This window comes from Dryobates pubescens, chromosome 25 (genome assembly GCF_014839835.1).
Source record: "Dryobates pubescens isolate bDryPub1 chromosome 25, bDryPub1.pri, whole genome shotgun sequence".
Lineage (NCBI taxonomy): Eukaryota > Metazoa > Chordata > Aves > Piciformes > Picidae > Dryobates > Dryobates pubescens.
In genome coordinates this window covers 482,450-494,849 of record NC_071636.1, presented here as the reverse complement: position 1 = coordinate 494,849, position 12,400 = coordinate 482,450, and the positions used below count along the sequence as shown (strand labels likewise).

The window sequence follows — 12,400 nt, the reverse complement described above, 5'->3', positions numbered from 1 at the left end:
CGGGCAGACGGAGGTGCTGGACGAGGACCACCGGCCGGTGAGCGCTGTGGACTACTACTTCATCCAGGAGGATGGGAGCCGCTTCAAGGTGGGTCACGGCAGGGGGCGGGCAGGGTGCAAGGGTCCCACGAGGGGACCTGCCCCTGCCACCCATCTGCTTCTTCCTAGGTGGCCCTGCCCTACAAGCCCTACTTCTACATTGCCACCCAGAAGGTGAGGATGGGAGCCTGGGGGGCTGAGGCCTCCTGGGCATCCTGCTTTGGGATGGTCCTCTCCCAGCCTTCAGAGCTCAGGCCCAGGGTCTCTTGGCAGGGCTGTGAGCGAGAAGTGTCCTCCTTCCTCTCCAAGAAGTTCCAAGGGAGGATTGCAAAGCTGGAAACGATCCCCAAAGAAGACTTGGACCTGGTCTGTATTTCCCTGTCCCCTGGGCTCTCAGTGCTGGGATTTTGGACCCCACAGAGCTCTCGTTAAGCAGGAAGGGGCAGAGCAGTGCAGGGGAGCAGTGCTCTTCACTTCAGCCTCCTAGTGCTCTGGTGCCTGTCAGAAAGGAGTTCATTATGGCTAATTCTTTATCAGCAGTGGCTGCATTCCCCTCCCTGAGCACACCAGCTGCTTCACCACCTCTGCAAGAGGTTTAATTGCAGGACTCAGAGGATGGTTGGGAGAGGATAGGGTGCTGTAGGATGCTGCTTCCACTTGCCCTGCTCTTCCTCCTCCTCCCTGGGTGAATCTCCCCCTTGGTCCTGTTAGCACAGGCAGCAGGGCTGACCCCCTGCTGCTCACCCCTGACATGCTTACCAGAGTCCCTTCCTGGTGCACAGCTCTCCCACCCACTGGTACCTCTTTGCTGGCCATTTCCTCCTGCATCATAGAGTCACAGAATGGGCCAGGCTGGAGGGGACCTGCACAGCTCCTCCAGCCCAACCTCCCCACACCCAGCAGGGACATCCCCAGCTAGATCAGGCTGCCCAGGGCCTCACTGAGCCTCCTCTTGGAGGAGCAGTCCAGGGCTGGAGCCTCAGCCCCCTCCCTGGGCAGCCTGCTGCAGTGTTCCAGCAGCCCCACAGGGAAGAACTTCTTCCTGATACCCAATCTCAGTCTGCCCTGCTCTAGTCTGGAGCCATTGCCCCTGGTGCTGTCACAGTCTCTCCCCATCCTCCCCCCCACTCTCCATGGCTGCTCTCCCCAGCTGTGCTGTTCTCTTGCTGCTCTGCAGCCGAACCACTTGGTGGGCCTGAAGAGGAACTACATCAAGCTGTCCTTCAGCACCGTGGACGACCTGGTGAGGGTGAGGAAGGAGATCTCCCCTGCCGTGAGGAAGAACAGAGAGCGCGAGCAGGCCAACGACGTCTACACAGCCATGCTCTGCAGGTGGGGCCCCTGCCCTGGCCGCCCCTCCCGCTGCCCCCAGGGCTGTGCCTCAGGCTGCAGAGCCGCGGCTGAGGCTCCCCCGGCCGGCTGAGGCTCCCCCGGCCGGCTGAGGCTCCCCCGGCCGGCTGAGGCTCCCCCGGCCGGCTGAGGCTCCCCCGGCCGGCAGGGCCGAGCTGACTGCCCGGCTCTGCCTCTTGGCAGCGCTCTGAGTGGAGGCATCCTCAGCACTGAGGAGGAGGAGGGAGGCTGCAGGAAGGTTGCCAGCCAGCTGGACAACATCGTGGACATGCGGGAGTATGACGTGCCCTACCACGTGCGGCTCTCCATCGACCTGAAGATCCACGTGGTGAGGCAGGGCGGGCGGCTGGCAGGCCTGGGGCTCTCCCTCTGCCCTCCTGCCGTGCAGCAGGGCACCCCCCGGGCTCCTCTCCCTGGGCCCTTGGCAGAGGTGCCCGTGGGGAGCCTGGTGCCGTGCCGCTGGGCCCGGGACGGGATCCACGCAGGGCCAGGGCTGCAGCCTCTCCTCTGGGCTGTGCTTGGCTTGCACAGCTCTGAGCCCAGCAGCTGAGCAGAAGGTGGTGCAAGGAGCTGGCCCTCAGGCAGACCCTGCCCCGTGCCAGCTGTGTCTGGGACAGACTCATTTGTGTCAGACTCCTGCTTGCTTTTGCCCAGGGGAGCTGCTCTGCAGCCCCTTGGTGAGAGCAAGGCTGAGCAGAGCTCTGTCTGCATTGCTGCCCAGCCACGCTGTGTGGCTCTGCAGGGCAGCCTCCAGGCAGCCAGGTGCTGAGGGCAGAGCTGACCTGGGCTGACCTGGGCTGCTCAGCAGATGGATTCCATTCCGTGAGCATCATCCTTGCTGTGAGAGGCCTGCTGGGCACAGCCTCTCCTGAGGGCCATCCCTGGGGGTCTCAGCTCTCCTCCTGCTCTCTGCTGTAGTCACTGGAGCCGTGGTGCTTGCAGCCCCCTGCATTCCCTGCTGGAGTGTGCAGCCCCCCTCCACCAGAGGGGCCAGGGGCAGCTCCCTGCTTCCCATTAGCATCACTGGGGGGGTTGGGGAGTGTTAATTATTAGCTGGCCTCATTCAATCGGTTTGCATCCTCTTGCCTGGGGTGGGCAGGGGGGGTGGCTGGAGGGCACGAGGCTGAGCAGAGCCCCCCTGTCTCCCCAGGCACACTGGTACACCGTGAGGTACCGAGGCAGCTCCTACCCCCCCGAGATCAGCCGCAGGGACGAGCTGGTGGAGCGGCCGGTGAGCGGGCGGCTGCCCGGGGCACGGCTGCTGGCCTCCCCTGGGGGCTGGGGTCACACCTGGGGGGGCAGGGGGAGCTTTCTTTCTGGGCTTGGCTCCTGATCTGGGGCTTGATAAAGCAGGAGAACGATTCACAGCTGGCACTGGGCTGGGAGGGAGCCCCCAGGGGCATCCTGGCCAAGCCCTGCAGGGACAGCTGCAGCTGGAGCACAGGGACACAGCCAGGCTGAGCTTGGATGTCTGCAGGCATGGAGCCTCAGCCCCAGCCCTGGGCAGCCTGTCCCAGTGTCTCCCCAGCCTCCCTGTGCAGAACTTCCTCCTGCTGTCCAACCTGCCCCTGCCCTGCTGCAGTTCCAAACCCTTGCTCCTTGTGCTCTCCCCACAGCCCCTTCTGAGCAGTCCCTGCCCAGCCTGCCTGCAGCTCCCTGCAGCTATCCAGTTGTGGCTCTGTTGCTGGGGAGGGTCTGCTTCCCCTGCTGGGCTAGCACTGGGCTCAATGGGAATGGCTCCTGAACTTCCACCCCACTTTGGAATGTTCTCTAATGGGTTTGGTCCTGCTCAGGATCCTGTGGTTCTTGCCTTTGACATTGAAACTACCAAGCTGCCTTTGAAGTTTCCTGATGCAGAGACAGACCAGATCATGATGATCTCCTACATGATTGATGGGCAGGTAAGGGACAGCAGAGTGAGTTCCCCCATGCTGTATCCTGTTTTGGGCTCCCCAGTTCAAGAGGGACAGGGAGCTGCTGGAGAGAGTCCAACAGAGGCTACCAGGATGGGGAAGGGCCTGGAACAGCTCTGCTGTGAACCAAGACAGAGCCCTGGGGCTGTTCAGGCTGGAGAGGAGAAGGCTGAGAGGGATCTGCTCCATGTCTATCAATATCTGAGGGGTGGGGGTCAGGAGGAAGGTGCCAGGCTCTGGCTGGTGGTGCCCAGTGAACCACAGGGATGAGCTGGGACCCAGGAGGCTCCACCTGAGCATGAGGAGAAAGTTGTTTGGTGTGAGGGTGCTGGAGCCTGGAGCAGGCTGCCCAGAGAGGTGGTGGAGTCTGCTCTGGAGCCTTCCCAGCCCCCCCTGGCTGTGCTCCTGGGTGCCCTGCCCTGGCAGGGGGCTGGACTGGGTGATCTCCAGAGGTCCTTTCCATCCTCTGCCATTCTGTGACCCTGTGGTCCAGCAGTGAAGCCAGGGAGCAGGCTCTGCACCCACACCACCTTGCTCCAGGCCTGCCTTGCTGCTGGCTGCTTGGCTGTGGAAAGCAAATTCCAATCTGAATGAATCCTGAGGTGCTTCCTCCTGGGGCTGCCAGCTCAGGCTGCTGGAGCAGAAGCAACCTGGAGGGTGCAGACTCTGCCTCCTGTGCCCCTGTGGGAGTGGCTCAGGCAGGGGAGCCCAGGCTGCTCCCTCTTCAGAAGCTCTGGCTGCCAAGAGGAGCAGACCCCTCCTGCACATTCTCAGCTGGCCTCAGGCCAGCTCCTCCTGACTGCCTCTTTGTCACCTCCCTAGGGCTACCTGATCACAAACAGGGAGATTGTCTCTGAGGACATTGAAGACTTTGAGTTCACTCCCAAGCCAGAGTATGAGGGCCCCTTCTGTGTCTTCAACGAGCCAGATGAAGTAAGTCCCTGCAGGCCTTGGGCTCCTTGAGAGAGCTAACTGCTTGGCAGGACAATGTGGAGGGTCTGGCAGGGTCTTGCTGTCATTTCTTGGTGACAGGGGCAGGAGAGATCAGGTTGGGGCTAGGTGGGGAGGGGAAGGGAAGGGTGGAGTCAGCTGTGGGGCCCAGCACAGCTTGGGGGGGACAGGAAGTTTCTTAAGGTATCTTCAATCTGCTCTTGAGAGGTCCCACCTTGAATCCTGCCTCCAGCTCTGCTGTCCCCAGCAGGAGGAGGACTCAGAGCTGCTGGAGAGGGCCCAGAGGAGGCCACAGAGATGCTGCCAGGGCTGGAGCAGCTCTGCTGGGAGCACAGGCTGAGGGAGCTGGGGCTGTGCAGCCTGCAGAGGAGAAGGCTCCAGGGGCACCTCAGAGCTGCTGCCAGCACCTGAAGGGATCCTGCAGGAAGGCTGCAGAGGAACTGTTCCTGAGGGGGTCTGAGCCAGGCCCAGGGGAATGGTTTGGAGCTGAGGCAGAGCAGGGTCAGAGTGGAGCTGAGGAAGAAGTTCCTCAGTGTGAGGCTGCTGAGGCTCTGGCCCAGGCTGCCCAGGGAGGCTGTGGAACACCTGGAGGTGTTCAGGGCCAGGCTGGATGAGACCTTAAGCACCCAGCTCTAGCTGAGAGGTGTCCCTGGCCATGGCAGGGGGTTGGGGTAGGTGACCTCTGAGGTCCCTTCCCCCTTGGGCTGTTGTGTGGATCTTGCCTACTCTGTGTTTCATCCTAGGCTCATTTAATCCAGAGGTGGTTTGAGCATGTCCAGGAGACCAAGCCCACCATCATTGTCACATACAATGGAGACTTCTTTGACTGGTAAGATCAGGAGTGAAATGACAGCAAAGCTGTCAAGGTGCCAGCTGAGCTGTGGGTCAGGGACCAGGCTTGATGCCCTCCCATAGCTGCCAGGGTGGAACATCTCCTGTGAGGCCAGGCTGAGGCAGCTGGGGCTGGGAGCTGGGAGCAGAGCAGCCTGAGGGCTGCCCTCAGTGCTGGGGTAAAGATGTGCAGGGCTGGAGCCAGGCTCTGCTCAGGGCTGGCCAAGCACAGCACCAGGGGCACTGGGGGCAAGCTGGAGCAGAGGAGGAGCCACAGCAACAGGAGGGAAACCTTTGTCCCTGTGAGGCTGCTGGAGCCTGGAGCAGGCTGCCCAGAGAGGTTGTGGAGTCTGCTCTGGAGCCTTCCCAGCCCCCCCTGGCTGTGTCCCTGGCTGTGTCCCTGGCTGTGTCCCTGGCTGCCCTGCCCTGGCAGGGTCTGGGCTGGGTGACCTCTGGGGGTCCCTCCCAGCCCTGCCTTGCTGTGATGCTCTTCCTGTTGCCTCTTTCCCCAGGCCCTTTGTGGAAGCAAGAGCAGCAGCTCATGGGATGAACATGTACCAGGAAATTGGATTCCAGAAGGACAGCCAGGGGGAGTACAAAGCCTCCCAGTGCATCCACATGGACTGCCTGAGGTACAGCTGCTGCCCCTCCTGCCCTGCTCTGCCTCTTGCATTCATCTAAGACATTTGGATCCTGTCCTGCTCTCTCTGTCTCCACTTCCTTGCCTGCTACCCCTTTGTCCTCTGCACACTCCAGAAGCTGCCAGGCCTCCCCTGTGAAGGGCTCTCAGGGCTCTCCCTCTCCCTGACCTCCACCTGGCTCCAGCCTCCTCTCAGGGAGCTGTAGAGAGCTATGAGGTCTCCCTCAGCCTCCTCTTCTCCAGGCTCAACATCCCCAGGTCCCTCAGCTGCTCCTCTGCCTGGGTGCTCAGCCCTTGGCTGTCCTCAGAGTCCCTTTTGCAGTCCCATCTGCAGGCCTGAGCCCATGGCTCAAGGGCAGGGCTGGCTTCTCCCCAGCTGCTCTGTCCATGGTTCTCTGCAGGTGGGTGAAGAGAGACAGCTACCTCCCAGTGGGAAGTCACAACCTGAAGGCAGCAGCTAAAGCCAAGCTGGGTTATGATCCAGTGGAGCTGGACCCTGAAGAGATGTGCAGGATGGCCACAGAGCAGCCCCAGGTACCCCCTCCCTGTGCTCTGCCTCTGAGCAGCTGAGCAAGGCTGCAGCAGCTGCCCTGGGGCTGAGTCTTCAACTGAGGCTCTTACAGAATGGCCTCTGGGGCCTCCCTGCCTGCTGCTGGCCCCTGGGGGCTTCACTCCATCCCTCAGCCCAAAGTGCCAATGCCTCAGCAGCACTTGGACAGGAGAGGATTTCTTCCAGCTCTGCCCTGGCTCTGTGATGTTCTGTGCTTGCCCCAGTGGCTGGTGGCAGGCACCACCCAGGCCACAAACACCAGGCAGGGCCATGGCCTGCTGGAGGAACAAGGGATCAGAGTGTCCTGGAGTGGCTTAGGTTGGAAGGGACCTCAGAGATCATCTGCTCCAACCCCCCCACTGCCAGCTGCTGAAGGCCTCATCCAGCCTGGCCCTGAACACCCCCAGGCAGGAGGCAGCCACAGCCTCCCTGGGCAGCCTGGGCCAGAGGCTCAGCAGCCTCACACTGAGGAACTTCTTCCCCAGCTCCACTCTGACCCTGCTCTGCCTCAGCTCCAAACCATTCCCCTGGGCCTGGCTCAGACCCCCTCAGGAACAGTTCCTCTGCAGCCTTCCTGCAGGATCCCTTCAGGTGCTGGCAGCAGCTCTGAGGTGCCCCTGGAGCCTTCTCCTCTGCAGGCTGCACAGCCCCAGCTCCCTCAGCCTGTGCTCCCAGCAGAGCTGCTCCAGCCCTGGCAGCATCTCTGTGGCCTCCTCTGGGCTCTCTCCACAGCTCTGAGTCCTTCTGCTGCTGGGGACAGCAGAGCTGGAGGCAGGGTTGGAGGTGAGGTCTGAGCAGAGCAGAGCCCAGGGGCAGAATCTCCTCTGCTGCCCTCTGCCCACCCTGCTCTGGCTGCAGCCAGCACACAGCTGCCTGAGGGCTGCAGGAGGCACTGCTGGCTCCTGGGGAGCTTCTCTTGGTGCTCATGGACAGGGAGCCTTCTGCTGAAGCCCTGGAGCAGCCTCCTGATGCCCCAGCTGGGCTCAGCCTCCCCCTGTCTCGCTGGAGCTGGGGTGGTGCTGTGCGAGCTGAGCCGCGGCAGGACGTCCCCTGAAGCAAGCACCAAGCCCCTTCCCCTTCTCCCCAGGCCCAGAGCCTGCCCAGCAGGGAGGGCTGGGGCTTGGTCACTGCCCTTGAGCTGCTGTGGCACAGCTGGCTGGGGCTCACGTGCCTCTGGCCCCTCTGCCCTGCAGACCCTGGCCACCTACTCGGTGTCGGACGCCGTCGCCACCTACTACCTGTACATGAAGTATGTGCACCCCTTCATCTTCGCCCTCTGCACCATCATCCCCATGGAGCCTGATGAGGTGGGTGCCCCCCAGGCTGCCTGCTCCAGCGCTTCCCGTCCCTGTGGCACACGCTGGGGGGCTGGAGGGTGCCCAGGGAAGAGCGGGGAGGCTGGGGAGGGGTTTGGAGGAGCAGCTGAGGCACCGTGAGCTCTGCCAGGGCTCACAGGGTGCCAGGGGTGGAAGGGCCCTCGGGAGGTCGCCGGTGCCAACCCCCTGCCGCAGCAGGAGCAGAGGCTCCAGCACAGGGCTGCATCCAGGTGGCTCTTGAAAGCCTCCAGAGGAGGAGATGAGGCATCCACCACAGCTGCTCTGGGCACCCTCCCAGGGCCTCCCCACCCCAGCCCCCTCCTCCCACCCCCTCAGGCTCTCCTGGCCGGGTCCCCAGCAGGCTCTGACCTCTCCCTGCAGGTGCTCCGGAAGGGCTCCGGGACGCTGTGTGAGGCTCTGCTGATGGTCCAGGCCTACCATGCCAACATCATCTTCCCCAACAAGCAGGAGCAGGAGTTCAACAAGCTGACAGGAGATGGCCACCTGCTGGACTCAGAGACCTACGTGGGAGGCCACGTGGAGGCCCTGGAGTCTGGGGTCTTCCGCAGCGACATCCCCTGCCGCTTCAAGATGGTGAGGGGGCAGCAGCCCAGCCCTGCCCCTCTGGAGGGAGGCTGCTGGGGAGGAGGAGCCCTCCACTGCTGTCAGCACCTCCCTGTGTGTCCCTGCTGGCCTTGGCCAGCACCTGCAGTAACCTGGGGAGACCTTGGGCAGCTGAGCTGCTGTGGGAAGGGCTGGGAGAAGGCCTCCAAGTGGCCATCTGTGCCCTCCTGGGCAAGCAGGGCTCGTGCCTCACACCCTGCAGCAGCCAGGCCTTGGTGAGGAGAAGGGAGGCTTGGGGTGTGGTGTTCAGCCAGGGGTTCCTGGCAGGTCTGTCTCTGTCCCTTGGGGTCTGGTGTCCTCCTCCTACCCAAAGGAAGCTGCTGCTGAGCCCCTGCTGGGCATCTTTCAGCTGCTTCTGGTTTGTGCTGCTCTCTCCAGCACTTGAGGCTGAAACAGGCAGATTCAGCCTGGGGAGAAGAAGTGTTTGAGGGTGGGGAGGGCCTGGCCCAGGCTGCCCAGAGAGGTGGAGCTGCCCCATGGCTGGAGCCACTGCAGCCCAGGTGGTGGCCCTGAGCCAGCTGCTGGGGCTGTCCCTGCTGGCTGCAGGGTGGAACTCGATGATCTCTGAGGGCCTTTCCAACCCAACTTTTCTGTGAGTGATAGGGGAGAGCACAGCCTGGGGGTGCAAAAGGATCTGGCCCAGGTCTGACTCTGCACCCTTGCCCCAGCCTGTGAGCCTGAGAGGTGCTGCACCGCCAGGCCCAGCCGCTGCCAGCTGCTCGTTCGCTGCCCCTGGCCCTCCCCTCTCTCTCTCCCCTTGGGCTTTGCCCTGGTGTCAGGGCTCTAGGCCTTGCCTGTGCTGCCCTCAGCTGCAGGGCTGTGCTGGGAGCTCAGTGCTGTCCCCTGGCCCTGCAGAATCCTGCTGCCTTCGACTTCCTGGAGCAGCAGGTGGAGAAGACTCTGCGCCACGCCATCGAGGAGGAGGAGGGGCTGCCCCTGGACCAGGTCACCAACTTCCAGGAGGTCTGTCCCTGGGGCCAGCAGGGCTGGGCTGCCAGGCTGCAGTGCCTGGCTGGGCTCACCCCATGCTCTGTGGAGAGGTCAGGGAGCTCCTCTCTGCTCGCCTGCAGAGCTGATGGTGCTGAGGGATGCTCCAAGCAGCTGCTGCGGCCAGGACCCCTCCTGCCCGGCCACCGGAGCCCAGCCCCGGGGGCTGGAAGCTGCTTTCCCCCTGGCAGGTCCAACCAGGAGCACAGCTCAGGGAGCTTGGAAGGGAGCTCAGGGCCCTCAGATCCCCCAGATCCTCCTGTTCCTCTCGTTCCCTGCTGCTTACCAGCCCCAAAGCTGGGGCTGGGGTTTTGTGGAGGCATCACCAGGGGCTGAGGGCTGCTGGGGCTTTGCCTCATCAACTCCTCTGCATGGAGAGCTCCCTGATGAGCAACCTTTAGAAAGCAGCTGCTCTCCCCTTCCACCTCCCCCTAGAGATAAAGCCTAACCTGACCCCCACAGGGCCCCTGAGCCCTGCTGCTGCTGCTCCCCTGGGGCTCTGAATCCTTCCCCAGAGTCAGGGGCAGGGGTCCCTGAGCAGGAGCTGAAGGAGCAAACTCACCCAGTGCTTGATGAACTCCTTCCTGCTGGAGCTTCACTTCCTTTGCTCTCACCACAGGTCTGTGAGGAAATCAAAGGCAAACTGAACTCCCTGAAGGATGTTCCCAACAGAATTGAGTGTCCCCTTATCTACCATCTGGATGTGGGGGCCATGTACCCCAACATCATCCTGACCAACAGGTTGCAGGTGAGTGACATCAGCCCCATCCCCCACCCCCTTTCCTGTGACCTGGGTGCTCCCTCTGCATCCTCTCCAGCAAGGGCTGAGCCTTCTTCTCAGGGCAGGGAGCTGTAAAGTCCCTGTCATGGGTGCCAGGCCAGAGGGCCTGAGCTCCAGGGGTACCCAGGACTGTCCCCAAAGCAGCAGCTATTGGGTTTGGATGTTTTGTGTTCTAGCAGGGCTCTGGAAAGTACTCCTTGAGAACCATCTCTGGTGATGACCACAAGGCTGCTGCCAGGGCTGGAGCAGCTCTGCTGGGAGCACAGGCTGAGGGAGCTGGGGCTGTGCAGCCTGCAGAGGAGAAGGCTCCAGGGGCACCTCAGAGCTGCTGCCAGCACCTGAAGGGATCCTGCAGGAAGGCTGCAGAGGAACTGTTCCTGAGGGGGTCTGAGCCAGGCCCAGGGGAATGGTTTGGAGCTGAGGCAGAGCAGGGTCAGAGTGGAGCTGAGGAAGAAGTTCCTCAGTGTGAGGCTGCTGAGCCTCTGGCCCAGGCTGCCCAGGGAGGCTGTGGAACACCTGGAGGTGTTCAGGGCCAGGCTGGATGAGACCTTAAGCACCCAGGTCTAGCTGAGAGGTGTCTCTGGCCATGGCAGGGGGTTGGGGTAGGTGACCTCTGAGGTCCCTTCCAAACTAAGCCAGTCTAGGATGCTTACACCTACACTCTTCTGCCACTCAGTGCCTGTTCTGGCATGAGTTGCCTTCTGGAGAGCTGTCCCCTCTGACCCCTCTGTGTCTTACTTGTGTCCAGCCCTCAGCCATGGTGGATGAGGCCACTTGTGCTGCCTGTGACTTCAACAAGCCAGGAGCCAACTGCCAGCGCCGGATGACTTGGCAGTGGAGAGGAGAGTTCAGTGAGTACAGGAAGGGCCCCTGCAGTCCTGCCTCCGGGGGTGGAGGCCAAGCATCCTGGTCTGTGCTAGAAGCAGGGTGGGCAGCAGGGCCAGGAGGTGACCATCCCCTGTGCTCAGCTCTGCTGAGGCCACTCCTGAGTGCTGGGCTCAGCTCTGGGACCCTCACTCCAGGAAGGACATGGAGGGGCTGGAGCCTGTCCAGAGCAGGGCAGTGAGGCTGCAGAAGGGCCTGGAGCCCCTGGCCCACCAGGAGGGGCTGAGGGAGCTGGGGGTGTTGAGGCTGCAGGAGAAGAGGCTGAGGGAGAGCTCCTTGCCCTCTGCAGCTGCCTGCAGGGAGGGTGCAGTGAGGAGGGGGCAGCCTCTGCTCCTGGGGGGCAAGGGCCAGGCCCAGGGGCAATGGTTGCAAGCTGCAGCAGGGGAGGCTGAGGCTGGAGCTCAGGAACTCTTTGTGCCCTGGAAGGCTTCTCAGAGCTTGGCAGAGGCTGCCCAGGGCAGGGCTGCAGTCCCCATGCCTGGAGGGGTCTCAGTAGCTGTGGAGCTGTGCTGTGGGCCAGGGCTTGGTGGTGCCCCTGCAGGACTGGGGGGGCTTGTGGGGACTGAAGCAAAGCTGTCTGTGAATTCCTGCCTGTGCCCTGGGTGACTGCTGGCTGCCCTCCTCCTCAGTGCCTGCCAGCCGCAGCGAGTTCCACCGCATCCAGCAGCAGCTGGAGACAGAGAAGTTCCCTGCGCTGTGCCCCGAGGGCGCGCCCCGCGCCTTCCACCAGCTGGCCCGCGAGGAGCAGGCCAAGTACGAGAAGAAGAGGCTGGCAGGTAGGGACAGCTCAGCACAGCACCCTCAGCACCACCCCCTGGAGCACTGCTGTGCGACCTGGCCGCTAACTGTGCCTGCTGGGGCCGCTCAGCCCCGGGGCCGCGCTGTGCCCGCGCTGGGGCAGGGCTGCGGAAGGCTCCCAGCGGGCGGCCGGGCCTGGGGCAGGCTTCTCTCCCTGTCTGCTGTCATCCAGGGCTCGCCTGAGCCGAGGCACGAACGGCTCAGGCTTTGGGAAGGCTGCTAATTAGAGCTTGTTAATGAAAGGGCAACAGGAGACTGTCGCAGCCTGTGGGGCGAGGGGGCAGCGGAACCTCTGCGGGCCGGGGGGCACGGCCTGGCTGCGTGGGTGGCGTCGCAGCGAGTTCACCGTGGACTCGTGCGTCGTCCCTGTGCAGCCTGCTCCGGCTGCAGCTGTCCCTGGCGCTGCGGGGGCTCGGCCAGGGTGCCCTGGGGGCTGCCTGCCGGCCCGGTGCCAGCTGCGGCTCGGCGCCTCGCCGCGCCCCGGGCCCGCGCCCCGGGCCCGCCCATCCCTCGCTGAGCAGCTGCCTGTGCCTGCCCTGCTCAGATTACTGCCGCAAGGCCTACAAGAAGATCCACGTCACCAAGGTGGAGGAGAGGCTCACCACCGTCTGCCAGCGCGAGAACTCCTTCTACGTGGACACCGTGCGCGCCTTCCGCGACCGCCGCTACGAGTTCAAGGGGCTGCACAAGGTGCCCTGCCCGCCCTGCCCACCCTGCCCTGGGCACCTCCCTTCT

General features: G+C 63.3%; 1 protein-coding gene across 1 annotated transcript in view; it reads left to right on the top strand.

The window, feature by feature from the left end:
- The window catches only part of POLE (DNA polymerase epsilon, catalytic subunit), a 33,215-nt gene that overhangs the window by 565 nt on the left and 20,250 nt on the right, over positions 1-12,400 (top strand). The window contains exons 3-20 of the mRNA XM_054172810.1: positions 8-88; positions 169-213; positions 313-405; positions 1,217-1,371; positions 1,573-1,717; positions 2,540-2,620; positions 3,183-3,290; positions 4,125-4,235; positions 4,997-5,082; positions 5,597-5,716; positions 6,126-6,258; positions 7,468-7,581; positions 7,972-8,184; positions 9,070-9,177; positions 9,821-9,949; positions 10,731-10,833; positions 11,497-11,643; positions 12,210-12,355. Of these exons, the coding sequence (XP_054028785.1) occupies positions 8-88; positions 169-213; positions 313-405; positions 1,217-1,371; positions 1,573-1,717; positions 2,540-2,620; positions 3,183-3,290; positions 4,125-4,235; positions 4,997-5,082; positions 5,597-5,716; positions 6,126-6,258; positions 7,468-7,581; positions 7,972-8,184; positions 9,070-9,177; positions 9,821-9,949; positions 10,731-10,833; positions 11,497-11,643; positions 12,210-12,355 (2,118 nt within the window). The remainder of the gene's footprint in view (positions 1-7; positions 89-168; positions 214-312; positions 406-1,216; positions 1,372-1,572; positions 1,718-2,539; positions 2,621-3,182; positions 3,291-4,124; positions 4,236-4,996; positions 5,083-5,596; positions 5,717-6,125; positions 6,259-7,467; positions 7,582-7,971; positions 8,185-9,069; positions 9,178-9,820; positions 9,950-10,730; positions 10,834-11,496; positions 11,644-12,209; positions 12,356-12,400) is intronic.